General features: G+C 36.2%; 1 protein-coding gene across 1 annotated transcript; it reads right to left on the reverse strand.

Annotated features, from left to right (window-relative positions):
• Positions 1 to 4,067: 4,067 nt before the first annotated feature.
• LOC115985432 lies at positions 4,068 to 5,809 on the reverse strand. Its single transcript, XM_031108370.1, has 5 exons — positions 5,724 to 5,809; positions 5,453 to 5,591; positions 5,348 to 5,385; positions 4,626 to 4,853; positions 4,068 to 4,545 (listed from the first exon to the last, which is right to left on the reverse strand). The coding sequence occupies exons 1-5, from the start codon at positions 5,807 to 5,809 to the stop codon at positions 4,068 to 4,070; spliced, it is 969 nt and encodes a 322-aa protein (XP_030964230.1).
• Between the last annotated feature and the right edge of the window lie 14,281 nt (positions 5,810 to 20,090).

A 20,090-nucleotide genomic window follows, 5' to 3' on the forward strand; every position in this document is an offset into this window, starting at 1 on the left:
TGCCTCTCAAGGATTTGACAATGGAGAGGAAGAGAGATGAGGAATTTGAAGAGACTCTAAGGTATAAATTGTGGGTGAATCAATCTTGTTTTTCTTTAGAGTTTCTCTCTCAAAATTCTCTCTGGAAGCTCTCTTTCAATCGTGGGTAAAAGGGGTATTTATACTGGAGTGGGAGAGGAATGTGAAACGTCAGGTTTAACAAAACAGGGGTGGCTCGCGGCTTGACCTCGCGGCTTGACTAAGTCGCGAGATCCGGTCGCGAGATAACCGTATGGCCAGTTGTCCTGTTTTGTCCTGTAGTGCTCCAGCTTGCATGACTGTTCACCTTCCAGCATGCTTGGCACATGTGCTGCGTCTGGCGGCTTGCAGCCGCGAGTCACCCGCGAGTCCCAGCCGCGAGTCTTTGTTTTCTTGCACACTTTTGAGCAATCTTCACTCTATCTCACTCACTACCCTTACATCAAACCCACCTAAATACAGGGTTACTAAATGCTGAATTACAAGCAAATTTGGCACGGAATAAAGCCAATTAGATGGTTGAATAAATTCAACCTTACACCACTAACATGTTACTAATGTTTTGAGTTTTCATCTATTATTTTTTTGTTTTATTGGGCTTGGCTGCTATGTTATGTAGATGACTCCTACCAAGAAGAAAACTACTGCCAAAAAGGGTGATAAAAGGTTGAAGATGGACAATACCAAGTTCAGGTCTCCTCATCACTTTGAGAGATATAGAGAGTTCTACTTGAAGGCACCTCTCATCTAGGAGAGATTTATTGACTTAGTGGATTTGAAGGACACCTTCATTCCAAGCTGTTTTGAGGGTAGGGGTTGGGATAAGCATTTGAGTGACTTGCCTAGAGTTTGTGATCCTTTGATCAAGGAGTTTTATGCCAATGCAGTGTTAAGAGAGCATGGGATAAATTGTTGGATATGAGGAAAGGAATTTACCATAGATGTGGATGACATAGATGATGTGTTAGGTTTTGAGGGCATAGATGATCATGATTTCACTCATTATAAGGATATAATGTTGTCCTTAGAAACGGTTCAGACATATATTGGTGGAGTGAGAGAGGGGAGATGCCTCAACACCGCAGCCTTTCCAGCAGATATGAGGTGTCTAACAGTGATTATGTTGTTTAACCTATACCCAGTGAAGAAGCTGACCACAATCAACAATGCCAGAGCCATCTTCCTTATGGAGCTCAAGTAGAAAACCTACATAGACATCAATGCTCACATCTTCTACACCATTGTGGATGAGACCAGAATAACCACCAGGGCCATGCTGATTTTCCCTAGCCTTCTTATGAGGCTTTTTAGGTTAAAAGGTGTGGAGATCCCTCAAGATATCAACCTAATGTCTACTCCCTCAGCAGTTAACAAGCTAACCATCACAAGGATAAGAGTTCGTCTTCCGGGTGATGAAGAGGAAGGTGACCAAGAAGAAGGTGAACCCATGGACACTGAGACAGAGGCTGCAGGAGAACCCTCAACCTCAAGAGGTTGTGGCAAGAGGAGCAGAGCTTCATCTTCATCAACTGTACCTTCAGATGCATTCCAGATCATCCTCGAGAGGATTGATGGGCTTAAAGATGCTACGTTGTTCCCAAGGACTAGCAAAATCGAAATAGCGAAATTCTTGGGTCATCTCAATGGAGAATGAACAATCTGACAGACTGGCTACACTTCAAGATCAGATGAATGTCCTGTCGGCAAAGTTTGATAGCTTCTCCACCCAACTGTGACCCTTTGGCCATTCCGATCAAAAAGGGTGAGATTTTTGGGGTAACTCTTAAGGGGGAGTTCCAATTTGAGGGTGAGCCTACTTACATTTAGCAGTTTTTACCTCAGTTTTTATTTTATGTTTATGATGATGGAGGTGGTACTATGTTTTGAACAATATTTTAATTTCTTGGTTTTTTAAACTCATGGTTGGTTTATGTGATTAAGTTTTAAAACTTGTGTGATTATGGTTTAATGATTATAAGTTGATATTCAGTTTCTATGTACTTTAGTTTTTGTACCTTTGCTTTGTAGCGTAATACTTGCTTTTTAATGTTTTGCATTTTCTTTAAGTACATCACTCTTGTTCCATTTGTTGGATTTTTATCCTTGATGCATTTACCTAGTGTTTATGTATCAGTTGAGTATTAGACATACAAATGATACTTTGCATTGAACTTATTAGCTTGCATGTCTAGATATTCATTCCTTGGGTGAATGTGCATTGTGGTCACTATTTATAGTGATTGTTTTTGGTCAAGCCATGGTTTATTCTTTAATTTCATTTTTGCTTGATTGCATTGTGCTTGCTCCATATGCATTACAAGTTTTCTGCATACAATGATCATATTGTGTTGTTGTGTTTCGGGAGATACTTGTTCTTATGGCTCAAGAGCTTCACAGATTCTAGAGTTAGGTGTGAGTGAGTTTTGTTCAATTGTTCCTAACTTATATGTTAAGTCTAGAGTTTGTTTTAGGGTTTTGTCACAGAATAGCCAAAAGGGGAGATTGTAAGGTTGAATTTAATTAACCATCTTATTGGCTTTATTCCATGCCAAATTTGCTTGTAATTTAGTAATTAGTAACCCTCCATTTAGGTGGGATTCAAGTAAGGGTAGTGTGTGAGAGAGTGTGAAGAAATGCTCAAGCCTGTGTAGTGAAGTAGGGACTCGCGGTTGGATCTCGTGGATGGCTTGTGACTTGCAAGCTACCAAATGATGCACACGAGTGAAGCATGTAGAGAAGTTGAACCGTCATGCTAGCTATAGCACTACCGGACAAAAAGTCCAGACTAGCCATTCAGTTAGCTCGTGTCTTGGATTTGCGACTCAGTCAAGTTGCGAGGCCATGTCGCAGTCCACTCTGTTATGGAAAAACTGATTCTTCGCATTCCTTTCTCACTCCAGTATAAATACCCCTTATACCCACGAAATATTGAGAGCTTCCAGAGAGAATTTTGAGAGAGAGATCCTAAAGAAAAATAAGATTGACTCATCCACAATCTTTACATAGTGACTCTTCAAATTTCTCAACTCTCACCCTTTCCATTGTTACATCCTTGAGAGGTACATTAGCCAAAACCTTTTCTCACCATACCCATATCTGTGAGAAGGCCATTTGGTGCTTGGGAAGCAGTTAGGAAGGAACCAATTCATATTGGTTGATGCTATATTGCTATAGATTATAGCGGAATCTGGTAAGCTAAAGAAGAAATAGGTTCAGTGTAACCTCATTGGAGTAGGAGTTTGGAGGGCTTAGGTACACTGGGTAGATTAGGCTTGGAGGGTCTTCTATTGTTCACATATTTCAACTTCATTCTTTAGTAGATTATTTACCGCTTGGAGGGCGGCGGAGAGGTTTTATACCGAAGGTTTTGGTTTCTTCTTCGATAACACATCATTGTGTTGTCCTTGTGTTTGCATCTCTCTTCCCTTAATCTTTGCCATTTAATTTCTACTGTGGATGTGATTTTATTTGGTTTAGATTGTTTATCAATTATGTTATAAGCTTATGTTCATTTTCCGCACATATATTGTTTGATATTAAGCTTGAATTGGTAATTTGTAAATTGAGGGTCTAAAAGTTCAAGGTGTTTTATACACTATTTGAACATTCAGATTTTATCAAGAGAGCCATAATCCTTATCCTAAACATACATCATGCACTTAAAGGAATAACACACATAACATGTTAGAAACATATCACACCACAATATAAAAGGAAACAAATAAAGCACAAGTCAATGATATTATACTAAAAAGGAAGAAGATATCAATTAAAACATACACATAAAGAAAGGTTATAAAATAAGCTAAACGTGGCAAAAGATTCAAAAAAAAACATGGAAAGCAATTAAACCTAAATAATTAACCTAAAATGGAGTCAAACAGAATCAAATAACATAGGGAAAATGATCAAAGATAATAAAAACAAGATTTTACCTAAATATGGATTCGAGGTGCGGGTGCATACTCAAGTATGCATACGCATATATGAAATATGTGTACGTGTATTCAAGTATGCGTACACAGCCTTCAATATAGATTCGAAAAAAACTACATTTTTAGAGATTTAACAATCTCACCTTCAAATTCCATGGTAAGTGTGACACTATGAACATCTATCGTAGTCTTGGATGTCTTTAAGAATGGTCTTCCTAACAAAATAGGAGTGGTTTGATCACCATTCTCCATATCAAGCACATAGAAATCAGCAAGGAAAACCAAATCATTAACTTGCACAAGAACATCCTCAACTACCCCTTTAGGATAGGCAATAGATCTATCAGCTAATTGAATCACAAAGCCAGTTTTATTCAAAGGTCTAAGTTTCAAAGAAACATATACAGAATATGGCATGACATTGATGGAAGCTCCTAAATCTAGCATGGCCTTCTCAAGTTGAGTATTACCTATTGTACAAGGGATAGTAAACATACCTATATCTTTGCGCTTTGCAGGGAGTTTTCTTTGAATAACTGCAGAAACATTTTCCCCTACTCTCACTTTCTCACATCCTTTAAGTTTTTGTTTCCTTTTAATTGTACACAGTTCTTTCAAGAATTTAGCATAATGAAATACTTGTTTAATGGCATCTAAAAGAGGAATATTTACCTTGCATCTACGAAAAGTCTTATATAATCTTTATTTTGCTCATATTTTCTAGATTCTACTAAACCCTGAGGAAATGGAGGTACTGGTTTATAATCAGAAAGAGGTGGAAACTTATGCTTACGTACCTCATCGTCATTGGGAACATTCTTGTCTGCAATGACATTTTGCTCCCTTTCTTGCTTCAACGATGCAGGGGCTGCCTTTACTGGAATCTCAACCTCTTTACCACTTCTCAAAGCGATTGCACTTGCATTTTATCTTGGATTTACTACCGTTTGAGAGGGTAATTTCCCCTAACTTTGTGCCTCTAGCAGACTAATTACAATTGCCATTTGGCCCATCTAATTATCTAAACTTTGAATATTGGCCCTTACCTCTTGTTGAAATTGTTTCATCTCTTGTTAAAATTGCAAAGTATAAGTGGCAAGAGACTTAACAATATCTTCTAAAGACATACCAGAATTAGAAGTTTGGCCCGGTTGTTGTCTAGGGGGGTATGGCTACTTATATTGCTGGCAACCTGGGCAGTTTTTAGTCATAGGCTAATTTACTTGTGCATTCCCATAGCTAAGATTGGGATGATCCCTCCATCCCGAGTTATATGTGCTTGAATAGGGATTATACTTCCTTTGCGATTGTCCTGGAAAACCACCTACCACATTCACTTGCTTAATGGGCTTCTCTTGAAGAGTTGGGCACATATCATTTGGATGTCCTACTACCGAACAAACCCTACAAGCCTTTGCCATTTGCATATTACCTACAGCCATTTGACAAACAAGAGAAGTTAGATTCCCTATTTGTTATTCAAGGGAGGAAATATTTACCTCATTAACATGCTTAGATGGAGGGTTAAGCTTGGTGCCAAATTGTTGAGAATTGGCTGCCATATTTGCAATCAAATTTCTCGTGGCCTCGGGAGTTTTATCCACCAAAGCTCCTCCACTAGTTGCATCAATCATGCTCCTATCAGTGGGTAGAAGGCCCTCATAGAAATACTAGATAAGTAGCTGCTCACTAATTTGATGATAGGGGTAGCTTGCACATTATTTCTTGAAACGTTCCCAATGTTCATGTAAGGACTCTCCATTGTGTTGCCTTACACCACAAATTTCTTTTCGAATGTTGGTCACCCTTGAAGCTGGGAATATTTCTCCAAAAACAACTTCTTCATCTAATTCCATGTTTTAATACTCCTAGAGGGTATATAATAGAGCCAATCCTTAGCTGAATCCTTCAAAGAAAACAGAAAGGCTCTTAATTTAATTTGATCTTCAGTCACCCCTGTGGGCTTCATACTCGTGCATACCACATGCAACTACTTTAGATGCTTATAAGGATCTTCACCTGCAAGGCCATGAAAAGTGGGCAAGAAATATATTAGTCCAGATTTTAATTCAAAAGTAGTAGTAGCATTTAAAGTAGGGAATGTTATGCATAAGGGTTGTTGATTCAAATCAGGGGCAGCAAGCTCTTTCAAAGTTTGATTTTTAGCCATGACTTTGTCCCCTTCTAAATCAAAATCGCTAGCAAACAGGGAATCAAGAGCTAGATTGTGCTCTTCAAAATTTTTCCTAGCTTCCCTCCTTAACTTGCACAAAGTTCTCTCTATTTCTGGATCATACTACAAATCACCTTGATTAGAAGATCGAGTTACAGTCATAAACAATCAAGGAAACTCTAATAAACCATGAGAAACAGACTAGGAAAAATCTAGAGTAATGAAAATAAATAAATAAAATCTATGCTAAAACAAAAAAATTGCCTAAAAACCCTAGAAAAAAAATGGAATCTAGCCTCGACAGGGTGGGGCTAGTAATCCAAAGGATTAACTAGTCTTGCTCAGAATGTCGTTTAACTTCAAAAAACTATACTATCAAGGCCTAGTTCTATTGCAATTAGAATTCTACCAAAACCATAACTATCAAAAACTAATGATTTTTTTTTTTTTGGTTGAAAATTTCAAGCATGAAATAAAGTTCACAAGAAGCACAAAAAATCAACTAGAATCACTCCTCGACAACAGTGCCAAAATTTGGTGTGCTGTTGCTAGCAACCAAAAATAAAACCTATACTCCTAAAAATATATGTAGTAGTGCGAGTAAGGATCATTCCCATAGAGAGTATCTAGCATAGTTTTATGCTACGTGAACAAGGAAGGGGGGGTTGAGTATAATGAAAACAATTTTTAGAAAGAAAAAAAACAACTAAGGAACAATTCAAATTCAAGTATCAAAATCAATCAAAAAAATAAACCTTGGTCTAATAATTTAGTCGAGCATTCTTTCTAAGATCTAATAATTTCAGACATAGTAAATCATTAAATCTTGGTTGCTTCACAAGTTAGAGAGATCAAACAATTACGGATTTGATATCTAACCTAGTAGTAGATTGCAACGAATAATAAACTAGTAGGCCTCCTAGTAATTAAACAAGACAATCATGAAAATAGGCACAAAAGAACATCCGATATTCAAAGCATAAATTGAACAATAAAAACAAATTAGATCTCATAGTTTTATTGATTCCGACGCTTCAGTTTCCTTCAACCAAGTATAAAAGTTTTAGCCACGCAAGGCCATGATGAAAACTCAAAGGAGAAGTTAGAGAAGAGGGGAGAGAGAGGCGTGTGTGTCCAATTCTGATTTCTCCTCCCCCTTTTACACGTTAATTCCCCCATTCCCAAGCCTACAAAATCTCATAAAAATATTCTAAATAATAATATCCAAATCTGACTAATTAAGGAAAAATATTAAAAATAAAACAAAGTCCTAATATAACTAGTAAAATGGTGTTTTTCAGTTGGAATTTTCGTGCATCAGATCTGGAAGCTTCCAAAGATAAACCACATTAGATATGCGTATTAGAATTGCAGGCAAAGGAACATTCCAGAACATCAACAAAGGAGGTGTAGCAAATTCAAGCCCGAATTCGACCTTGATGCAGCCTGTATCGCTCAAAACCCAAAAGATGAAAGTTGTAGATCTTTGTCTTGGCATTCCATAGCATCTTTAATCATCTTAATCGAAGCTTGGATGAGAGAGTTATACCCAGATTACGATGCGATGTCAAAGCTGTCCAGAATCGCCCAATTAGCTACGTTTTGCACTTAATGCCTCCATTTGCATCCTAAATCAAAATATGAGAATAATGAGTACTTTTAGATATAAAAGACTAAACATTAAGGAAGAAAAATATGACATTTTTCTTTCTCATCACAAACCATAATAAAAAATAAAAATAAAAAATAAAATAAAAACCCCAAAAGCGTACACCTTAAATAGAATTCCTAACCTGCAAATCCTAAATAATTCCCAAACATAAGAGTTTTTACTTCAAATTTTTAAACAAACATGTTCAAAGCCAAAAAATAAGGTCAATTTGTCTTCAATCTTTTCTCTTTCTGTTGATCACTAATTTCTTCTGTGATAGGTACTTGGTCATCCCTATCCCTTCTTTTGAATTCATAATTGTCTTCATCGGGTCTTTCCTGGTTATCTCTGAGAAACTACTTTCTCATGGCAATCATCTCAGCTTCCTTGTCTACAATCTTGTTCACCAACCAGTTAGAGTATTCTGTAGTCATCATGTGAAAGTGAACCTTGACAAAAGATAGGTCCACTCAGTCAGCCATCTCTAAACTCAATAGCATGTTCTTTACAGAAGTCGGATTGGTGTCCACAGGAATGAAAGGTCTTCTTATTTTGTCACTAGGCATTCCTTGTTCATATTTGAATTGCCTCAAGAGTCTATCTCCCTGTAGAAAGTTGCCCTCCACAGCCCAACAAGGAAGATATGGTCTGATCCTGGAGACCTTAGTGGAGGGGGTGGACACTTCCACCAATAACAGTCCCATTGAATTGAGGTACTGGATTTCTTGTTTAAAAACCTCACCCAGTCACTCTCAATTTGGCACTTAGTCTTGATTACAGCCTTGCTAAGAAAGCTGCTAGGCTTGTAATTACCAGTTGTTGGCTTAGCAATCATGTCCAATCACTCCATCAGCCATATCTGCAAAGTTAAAGGACTCCCTAAGAAGTTCTGAGTTTCTCCACCATGAACTACAACATCTGGTCCTAGAAGAGTTTTTGCCAAGATCAAAGAAACAGGATTATCACCATCCTTAATTTGATTCACAACACTTATGTCTCTTGCATTCACAAAACCACGTCTTCTGGAGCAAAAAAAAAAAAGTTTTCCCACCATGCATAAAGCCAAACCAAGTTTTTCTACATATTGTCGGTCACTCCATAGGTGCATTTGTCAACCAGCTAAGAGATAATTGTGCGAAAATTCACCATATGACCTTCAATCATACTATCAGTGATCAAGTTAGGAAGACCGAGAGCATCAGACAAAGATTCCTTTTGCCTGGGATCACAGGAAACCACTACAGATTTTTTGCTTGGATCATAGCCTAGGATAGCAGAAAATTCTTCAATTTTTAGATAGAGTTCTGCAGTGTTAAGCCAAAACACATGACCTTCGGGGTCCCAGAATTTCACAGCAGCACAAAGGAAGTCCCACTTGATTTTCACATTCCTCAGAGCCTTGATTCCTTCTAATTTGTAGGCTGTAAAATTGGTTTTGGTACTAAAATCAAAGCTATGAACCCATCTATTGATATCATGAATTGTTGAATGAGAAAAATTACGATTGCTAGCCATGGATGACTTTCGCTTGTGACTATTGTGTTTTATTAACCTTTATGTAGATATTTTTCATAGGAGAATTCATTTATATAAGCTGCATCAATTCCTGATCAAGTTTGAAATAGGTTTTAGAGAGTTTGTAGTTGACTAGGAGAGTGTTTCTTGATCACAAATGAAGAAGATGTTTTTCAAAAAACGTAAAAACGTGAAACATGCATGGGAAAAGTGTGAGAAGTTGGCCCACCATGGTGTGGGCGTCATGGCGTGGCTGGGTGCCATTTGGCACTCTAAAAGTGCCAAACGACACTCCTCATATGCCACGTGGCACGCAGCCCCTTCATTATACATCCATGCAATTTCGTGCTCTCGGAAATTTTTTTAAAGATTGATTACCATTCAAAAAGGATTTTTTTTTTGGGGTCAAACTAAGGCATTCTAACGTGTCTAACTCACTTGTTTTCAAAAAATCATCACTTATATCATTGTTTTAAAAAATTGATCAAATCAAGTTTTTTTAAGGCTTATGGATTTATGTTTCAAACTAGGGGCATTCGCCTATGGCTCATTCATTTTCAAAATAAAAAAATCACCATCATCATCTTTTCAAAAAACAAAAATCATAACCAAGATTTCCAAAAATTATGCATTCATTCTAAACTAGGGGCATTCGGCTCCGCCTCATTCAAGTAAGTGCATATTCCAGCAGAGCCAAGCAAGATAAGTTTAAATTAGTACTACAAGATCTCATCAAGTGAATTCTAAACTTTTCTTAGTTGAAGTCTCTACATGATTCAAGGGGCAAAGAGTTAAATATGGAAACTAATACAAGATTGTCTAAGGAACACTTCCTTTTCTTTTGCAGGAAAAATAAAAATACAAGTCATGCATCATTAGGTCTCCAAGTCCACCTGCATGAGGATCTCCTTGATCCACCCCTAAAGGAGCCACCCTCAGTATTTCCTTCTTGACTTGCGAAGAAGCGAGGGCTGTACTAACGATTTTAAAGTTCAAGGCTCCTGATCCTTTCCTCTAAAGTTCTTCTAGTAGCATCAATAGTTTCCATTCTATGTGCCTAAAAATTCAACAAAATCAGGTGTTAATTCCACCATCAAGCAAAGAACAATTCAAGCAAGAGATGCTCAGAAAGAAACATGGCATACCCAACACGCATCATTAAGCACATATTGGAAGGATTGAGTGTGAGCCAATGATTGCAAGCCTCCAATCATCTGCATGCTTTCCTCCACATGATCCACATCAACCTGAAGCACAACCCTACCAGGTTAGAAAGCCATTCATCAAGCTAAGAAGAAATAAGGACAAAGAACTGAACATTCAAGCACAAACTAGATCGGGCCAAGGAACATTTGGTACGTGCTCTGGCCTAATCAAAGGCATAGAACTATACATTCCATTAGGATTCATCACATCATATTGCCATGCTAGAAAATGAGGATAAGTCTCTGTGAAAGAACTAGAAGAGCCACCAGTATGGTGAGGAGAGGGAATCTCTTCCTCTTCCTCTCCCCCTTCCTCTCCTTCAGAAGATGGAGGCTAAAAATCCAACATAGAAGTATTGTTACCAAGCAGAAATATGAAAAGGAATTTGTAGAAAAAAATTTTGAGAAGGGAAGAGAAGTATTGTTTTGCCAATCAAGCAGCCTTGCAGATGATCCCAAACAAATTTAGAATAATTTCCTTCTATTTTTGCAACGATGTAGCCATCACAGGCCCGAGAAATCTCTTCATCAGCTAAAAGTCAGCCAATCGAACAGTATGACAAGGAGGTGTTGGAATTGTGGTAAGAGGATACACAAATTCAACTTGGGGCAACACCCAATCACCAAGATACCCAGTATTTTCCACACCCACACTTAATCAATACTTGGTGGCCATTCAATTCTAGGGCCCAATCACACTCAGCATACCCTTTACATCAAGCCAAAGGTTTTAAGTTCGTCTGAAAAGTCACCAAGCCATAACCAAGTGCCAAAGATTTTAAAGGAGAAGGAAGAAACCCACATCCTTAGTAGTTAAGTTGTTAATCACCAAGCGCCAAATTTCCAAAAAACGCCTGGAAGGTAGAGACAAATGATGTTTGGGCAACCAACGTAGAAATCTAGGAAAGATGCCAACAACTTCTTCCTGGATTTTAGGACCAACTCCAAAGTACTCATACATCCAATCCTAAAAAATTCACAACACCAGTACAACATAGCCAAAATGATTTTCCAAAACCTAAACATAGCGAAAATAAATACTAAACCTCACCTGCCATACAAATGGAGACCCACCCAAGCTTGAAAGGCTCCGCTTGGAGAGTTGGGTCATGAAATGCATCAGAGTAGCATAGGTCATACCACCCTAGTCATAATTCCAAATTTGTTCAATTTTTCTCAAGCTCACCATGTAACGCAAATTCACAGTAATGCCTAAATCCGGACACAAAAAGGTCCCAATAAAAAGAGGCATGAACATGGGGGTACTCTTTGCCACAGTCTCACATTGGGGAATATTCTCACATAGCCAAGACAAAGGAATATTGCTACTCTTCATTCTAGAAGGCACTACACCTAGAAGTTTCTTAAGCTCAGCTGAAGTAAGGGAATCATTGACAAGAATTCTTTTACCACCGAACCTCAAACCGGTGATAACAGAGAAGTCATAAAGTGTTAACATTACCTCCTTAATACCTAGAAAATGGAAGGTACAGGTAGTGTCCTAGAAGCGCTCTGCCAAGGCAAGAAGTAACTGAAGATCTTTGTACTCACGTGTCTCATGATTTAACAGAGCTTCGAAGAAAGTGCCAAAGCCCGCTTCATTGATAACGTTTTTGATGCTAGGAGACAATGCTACCTATGCACTTTTCAAAATTTGTAATTGCCTCAACTCTTGAGGCTCTGCAACACAAAAGTTCAGCTCATCAATTTCCATGACCAAAACCCACATGACCAAAAATTTCCATACCCAAAAAATATTCTTACAACCAATGCCCCACCAAAATCTCACCACAATCAAAATTTTTTCACATATCCTTTTATTCTAACCCTTTTATTCTTATGCTTCTCTATATCATGATGATGCATGTTTAATTGTTTCAAATATTCATATTTTACCTCGCCAATTTAGTTCATGAAAATATGCTCTTGATTCCTTTGTTGTTGCTATAATTTGTTTCTTAGTTTTAAAGATTTGCATGTAATCAACTTTTTTTCTTCAAAATAAACAGATCTTCATCTTCCTTAGATGTAGATTTGAATTTTTCTTCACAATTAAAAAGATATGCATCTTCCTTATATATAGATGTGGATTTTTCATAATCAAAATTGGTTTGTGTCTTCATTATATACAAATCTGAACATTTTTTTTATAATATATATATATATATATATATATATATATAAATAAAAAAACTGATTTGTGTCTTCCTTAGATAAAGATCTAATTTTTTAATGCATGCATATTTTTGAAACAAAGAAAAAGATTAAACATGATTGTGTTTGTTTTATTTAATTCATGTTGCATGAATTTACAAATCCGAACATTTTTTATTTAAAAAAAAATAAAAAATAGATTCGTATCTTCCTTAGATATAGATATGATTTTTTAATGCATGCAGATTTTTGAAACAAAGAAAAAGATCAAACATGATTGTGTTTGTTTTATTTAATTCATGTTGCATGAATTTAAATTATGAGTGAAACTCTCTTCTTAAAAAATCTTTTTCATTCTTTTAAAACATATTTTAAAAAAAAAAAAAAAAACAGATTTGATTTTTCTATTGTCAAAACCATTTTATTTTTTTTTTATCATCACAACACATATCTGGATTTTTATCTCCAAAAACCACTTTTTTCATACTACAAAACAGATCTAGTATTTTGACAAATCAAAATCAATTTTTTTTACCAACCAAAACATATCTGAATTTTTTTAAACAAAAAAAGAGACTTTATTCATAAATAAATTTATGTGATTTAATTTTTCATTCACATGTTCAACATATCATTCATGACATGCATAAAAAGGTACATTGGTCACAAGAGTCTAGAAGACCAGACTTTGTCTAGACGGAATGGGTGCCTAACACCTTCCCATTCCGTAACCTAGACTCCGAATTTAGATCTTTGGTTAAGTAGATCTAGCCTTGTCTTTATTTTATTTTATTTTATTTTTGGGTAGAATGTAACTAGGACAAAAAACCATGTAATTATTTTGGTAGATTGGAACTAGGACCCAAAGCTAGGTAATTTTCAAATTTATCAAATATGTAATTTTTTATTCAATCAATGAAAGAATAATTTAGACATGTATTTAGTTTTTCTTGTTTTTTTGTATAAAAAAAATAAGTGGCGACTCTATACCACTTACCCAAAAAGAGAGATGCCCTAAAAATCACTCCACCAAAAATCTCTCTTTTTTGAGAGGCACCCCTCCTTTCAAGGTCTCTTATAGTAATTATTATTATTTTTTTCTAAAATTTGGTTTGGATTTAATTAAATGATGTGGGTTTTGAGTCTTTTTCTTGTAAGTGTAAGTATGAGTTTATAATATTTAGTTACTTGTAATGGGTTTTTATGTGATTTAAGAGTGCATCTGTTAAATTTTGTAAATTTAAGTTCTCTCCATTGTTGGTTTTGTCAAGTTTGGATGATGATTAAGAGTGGTTTTCTCTAAGGGATTCTTTGATTCTAACTATTCTTGGTCAAGAATATTTTTGTCTGTTTTTGTTTTGTGGTGAAGCTACTAAGCATTATAATTTTGAGATTTGTTATCATTTGTTGAAATAGGATTTTGGGTGTGTAATTTTATTTTCTCCTAGGATTCTTTGATTCTAACAATTCTTGGTCATGTATATTTTTGTTTGTTTTATGTTTTCATTTGTGTGTGTGTGTGTGTGCACGTGCGTGTGTGTGTAGCTACTAACTTGTTATCCATTTGTTGAAAAAGGGGTATGTATTATTATTATTTTTTCTTTTGGGAGATGTTTTTCGGTTAAATACCTATATTGAACATTATGCTATAATACTGAGCATTATATACTATTGCTAGTAGCGATGATATAGCTAGTAAGTGTATTGATAAACTCTTTATAAATTATACTTTTCTTTTGCAAGTTAAATATTCATTGTTTGTGATAACTTTGGATTTTTTCTTAAAGGTGTACGCTTGGCTTGAGCATAGTTAAGTAAAATTTGTTTAAATACTTAAAAAACTCTATACTTGTGATATTGATGATTGGTTTTGTGATGGGTTGTTGTAGTGTAGTAACCGGGTGGCTTGTATGGTGTTATAAGGTGTTTAAATTTATATTGGGAGTGTCTCTTATTTTTGGAATTGTGAATGAATATTTGTGATGGATATGGCCCAATTTTTGGTTCACCATCAGATATTATTTAATTTTTTTAAATACTTGTAAGCATTATATATCATGATGTTGATAATAGGTTTTGTGGTAGGTTGTTGTGTTGGAGCAAGCGGGTGGCTTGCATGGAGTTATAAGTTGGTTTAAATTCATACGTGATGGATATTATTTAATTGTTTTTAATACTTATGAAAGCTTGAAAATGTGTTAAAAACACAAGAGCAGTTTAGACCCCCAAATTAAAGTTACGACTCAATAGATTTTACACTAACTTAATTCTAAGTGTGGAATAGTGTAATGGCGAGCGGATAAACAAACAAGCTACTCTAATCCATAATCAAGACAAAACAGCAATAAAATGGAATGTAAAAGAGTAGGGAAGAGAGATTCAAACACAAGATAACACGTCGATGTGTTATCGAAGAGGAAACCAAATAACTCAACAAAAAACCTCTCTGCTACCCTCCAAGTGGTAATCGATCCACTAGACAATCAGTTGGGATACATGGGTTAGCAAGAGACCCTCCAAGCCTAATCTATCCAATGTACCTAGGCCCTCCAAGCTCCTACTCCAACAAGGCTTCTCAGAACCGTGTCTTGTCTAGCTCTCTAAATCCCGCAACAAGCTCCATATTGCATTTGCCATCCTTGGCTTCTTCCAATGCTTCCCAGCAGTACCAAAAACTCACTTGACACTTTGAAAGGGTGTGGTAAGTGTTTGGGCTATCAACCTCTCAATGGTATGGAAATGGAGATGTAGGAATTGAGGAAAATCCACAAGCAATTATGTAGAGAATTGTGGGTATAACAATCTCTAACTCTCAAGATGTTTGGCTAGGGTTTTCTCTCAGAAGCACCCCTCAACATATGTGGGTATAAATAGTATAGGCACAAAAAGTGTGTATCAGAATTGACAATTTGGCAAAACAAAATGTCTTGCGGGTGTCTCGCGGGAAGGCCTTACCCACGAGATACTTGTAAGACACAATTGTCTCCATCTTGTCCTGACTCTTCGTATTCCAGCATGTGCAAATCACATGAGTCACTTCGCAGGATGCTTAGTCGTGAGATACCCTCAAAAACTCTTCAGTCTTCAATTGCTTGAGTCTTCACACTCTCTCTCTATCACATAACCCTTACAGTCAAACCCCATAATAAATACAAGGTACAAAAGATTGAATAAAATTACAATCAAATTTAGCACAGAATTAAAGCCAACAAAACACATAGTTATAAATCACAACTTTACAATCTCCCTTTTTGGCTATTCTGTGACAAAACCCCTAAAACAGACTCTAGACTTGAACGTGAGTTTGGGAACGGTGGCAAAACTCACTCACACCTAATCTAGAAGCTGTGAAGCACTTGCACGTATATACCTGTAACCTGAAACGCTTGCACGCAAACAAAACTTTCATTAAGCTTATGACAAGTTGAATACATGGTACGTATATAAGCAAGTAAAATATGATCAAGTTAGTAAACACAATAGAACATGTAAGCATATCTTGATCAAACAGGATCAGTCATCTTTCATTAAGCTTATGACAAGTTGAATACATGGTACGTATATAAGCAAGTAAAATATGATCAAGTTAATAAACACAATAGAACATGTAAGCATATCTTGATCAAACAGGATCAGTCATCTTTCATTAAGCTTATGACAAGTTGAATACATGGTACGTATATAAGCAAGTAAAATATGATCAAGTTAGTAAACACAATAGAACATGTAAGCATATCTTGATCAAACAGGATCAGTCATTAAAGAATGACTACAATGAACATTTAGCAAGTAAATGCTCATCCGAACACGCGATGCAATTAAGAGCAATCCCACAGATTAATTGCATGTACAACACTCAACCAATGCAAAATACACAAACTATTTGCATCTAGGATACAAAATCCTACTAAGGGCACAAGAGTGAGGTACTCAAGACATATTGGCAATATCTTAAAAGTACAAAAAGATGCTACAAAGCAATAAGGTAAACATAACATATTGAATATAAACTAAAATTAAAAATAGAGTACTAATTCTTTAAATGAAAGCAGTAAAAATAGTAAACCAAACAGTAGTTACTATCTTCTCCTCCCCCTATCACTGCACTCCCCCTATCACTACACTCCCCCTAACACCGACACCATCTCCCCCTTTTTGTCATGGAATAGCTAGGCTTTATGTTCCTTTAGCTTCCTCTGAATTTGGTACAGTTGAGTTTGAAGATATGTGAACTTGGTGTCGAATCAAATGTGTTGGGAGTGCATGATTGTAGCTAGTTCAGATATTTTGGTAGTAATCTCTTGGAGAGTAGCCATGATGTTGTCTAGCTATTCATCATAAACATGGGATGTAGAACTTGAGCTTCCTTGAGTAGCATGACCTTCTTTCTTGGTATTCTTCTTAGTGTAACTCATGCTTGCATGGATAATGTGGATATTAATTGGACTTGGCCTTGGATATGGGAGCTCATCTTCCGACGGATGCACACCTTTGAGTTTCAAAATCCTTGAGATAAGGTGACAGGAAGGAATACAATTCCTTGAAGCAGCCTAGTCAACCATTTTTGCCACAATGTGGAAACTAAGAAAACACACATCAATCTCCACGTCATTGATTAGATCATGCAAGAATAATGCTCAACCAAGATTCATGTAACTGGTGCTGGACAGAGAGTAGAGGTTGCTAAACACGATCATCGTGAGCAGTCTTAATTCAAGAGAAAGAGATGCCACACTTATTGACTTCCCATTGGAGGAGAATTCCAAATTAGCACCTAAAGCTTCACGAAGATCTCCTCATCCAGATTTAGTTCATCATATACCGGTGGGATAGGTATTATTGGCCTGTTGATGTGTAGAATTTCAGCCAAGTAGACGGGTGTAACTGAGAACCGTTTTCCTCTCACCTAGCACTTGATTTCCTCTCCTTCAACCATGGCATTTGCATAGAATTCTTTCACTAAGTTTTCATATGCATCCTCAAGATTTGAGAGAAGAAAATTCCAATCTTTGGTGGCAAACCATATTGGAATATTCGTGTCTAGGAGAAAGGGTTGATTAACGGCCTTTTCAACAAACAATGGAGCATCTCGAAAGTGGCTCGTGTAGGTCTGGAATGCAGCATAGGATCTGAACAAGTCAGTGTCATATACTCCTATTGAAAAACAAGTCCTCTTTGACCACGGTGAAGGGTCATCAACATCAATCACCGGTTCTTTCCCTTTGTTGCAGCCTCCTTTCACAACTGAGCTTTTAAATTGAGACATCTACATATGAAAACATAAAGAACAAAAACAAAAACAAGAGCACAAACACAAAACAGAACACAAAACTTGATTAGATTCAAGTTAGTTCAAAACAAAGGTAAAACAACCTAAAACAAAGCAAAAACAACTTAAAACAGAGCAAATAAACTCAAACAGCATGCTAAGGTGTTAAACCAAGTAAGCATAAACACAATGCATGAATTAAGTAACTGTGTTTGTGTGTGTGCCTAGGTAGTGCATGTGCTGGTGCATGTGCGTGCATCATGAGATGCATGAGGTGTGCCTAGAGGGCCCTATTATGTGCCTAGTATGTGCAACATGGGCAAAGTGCGTTAAACACATAATCAGTGACCAAAACAAGTTAAACAAGGTCAAAAAAGTGTAAACCCAGAAATTGGAATTCACTTGAATCCAATTTAGTACAAAAATGTCACTAGGACATTCTGTCAAGCATTTGACATGCAACAATGCACAACAGTTATGAATAATGCATGAACATAGTGAAAAATGCCTCAATACATGCTCAAACTACCACATAAGGCCAACACAAGAACAATCACAGCAAATGGGACTCAGCCCAATCAAAGATTTCGAAAAAATTTCACAAAAACTAAGAACCCCAACCCAATTTTCGAAAATCCCCAATTTTTGAACCCTAACTTAAATTTCTACATAATCTCAGAAAACATGAAGAAAATGTTTAGGAAAACATACCTTGAAGTGATTTTACAGAGATTTTTGCTTGAAAATGAGGAGGTTTGAGTGAAAAATGGTTTTGGGTTGAGGGGGGTTCGAGAGAGTCTAAGTGAGGGAAATGAGGTTAGTTCAAAATGTCACATTTGCTACATAAAAACTAAAAAAGGACCACTGAAGTTCAAAAGCTTTTGCGAGAAGCTTTTAGTTGCGAAACAGTCACGATAGCCTCTATATGAACTTGAAATTTTTTAGTTTTTGCCTAAAACATTTCGTGAGAAGAGTTTATTAGTGAAATACTTGCGAGATAGTAGCGAGACTTTCTATATGAAAATGTGACTTTGTAATTTCCCTTAAGCACATTTCGTGGGAAGCTCTAAGTCTCGAGCTTCTCCTAAAAAGACCTCCGAACTAGTTTTTGAAGGAAAACACAAAAATGCATTTTCAACAAAAACAAAAATCGCGAAAGTATAAAATCACTTTCAAAAACATATAAAACACTCAAAAAAAATTTTGGGTTTGATTAGCAAGTACTTGAGCATACACATCACATTTGAACATGTACAATCACACAAATGAGATAAGCATCAATTGAATCGAAGCCTTGTGTGTTGTGGGTGAGTATCAAATGTGGAATAGTCCTTAGACTAGAGTGGAGCTTCAATGATCAATTCAATAGTCATACACAACTGGTATAAAATCAAGTAGACTATCTCAATTATAGAAATGAGCATACATGACCTCCCACAAGAGAATGATTACAAATCATAGAAGCTTTTCATTTGGCATAAATCACAACATATGGTCCTTTTTGGATAATACATCTCTTTTTGAGATCGGTGCTTGAAATTTTTGATATTTCAACTTTTAGATTTAGCCTTTGGCTTTTTGAGCACCATACATTTTAATACAAAAGTCGCTTTCCCTTTTTCCTAATCAAATACTAGTATATGCGATAGGCTTTTACAGCTCATTATCTCTTTTCATTTGGAGATTTACATTTGGTGAGCTCTATAGCAAAAACATAAAAGTAAAGTAGGAAGAGATATAGGCACAAGTCTATGCAAGTATTAAGACCATCAAGACTATTAACCAATCATTCATGACAAGTTTGAAGATCTATTTACAACAAAGACACATAGTTTTCAAGATTTTTCCCACAAAGATATATGTGCATACATAACAAGCTAAGCTCGTAAATGCACTATGCCATTAGTACGAAGGTACTAGGCCAAACTCACATGTGATATACACAACACAAGCGATCAAACTTTTTGAAGATTTTTCAATTTTTATGGGTTTTTGAATTTTTGAACACACTCAAAAACAAAACAGGAAAAGTAAGATCAACAAAAATAGGTATAAACCAAAACCAAAAAAAAAAAAAAAATGCTAATAACTAAGCATGTGAGACCTAAACACCAGATGTGCAACAATGAACAGAATAGGTTCACAAAAAAGATAGAGTTCAAGGAATGAT

The sequence above is a fragment of the Quercus lobata genome, chromosome 4, assembly GCF_001633185.2.
Source record: "Quercus lobata isolate SW786 chromosome 4, ValleyOak3.0 Primary Assembly, whole genome shotgun sequence".
Classification (NCBI taxonomy): domain Eukaryota; kingdom Viridiplantae; phylum Streptophyta; class Magnoliopsida; order Fagales; family Fagaceae; genus Quercus; species Quercus lobata.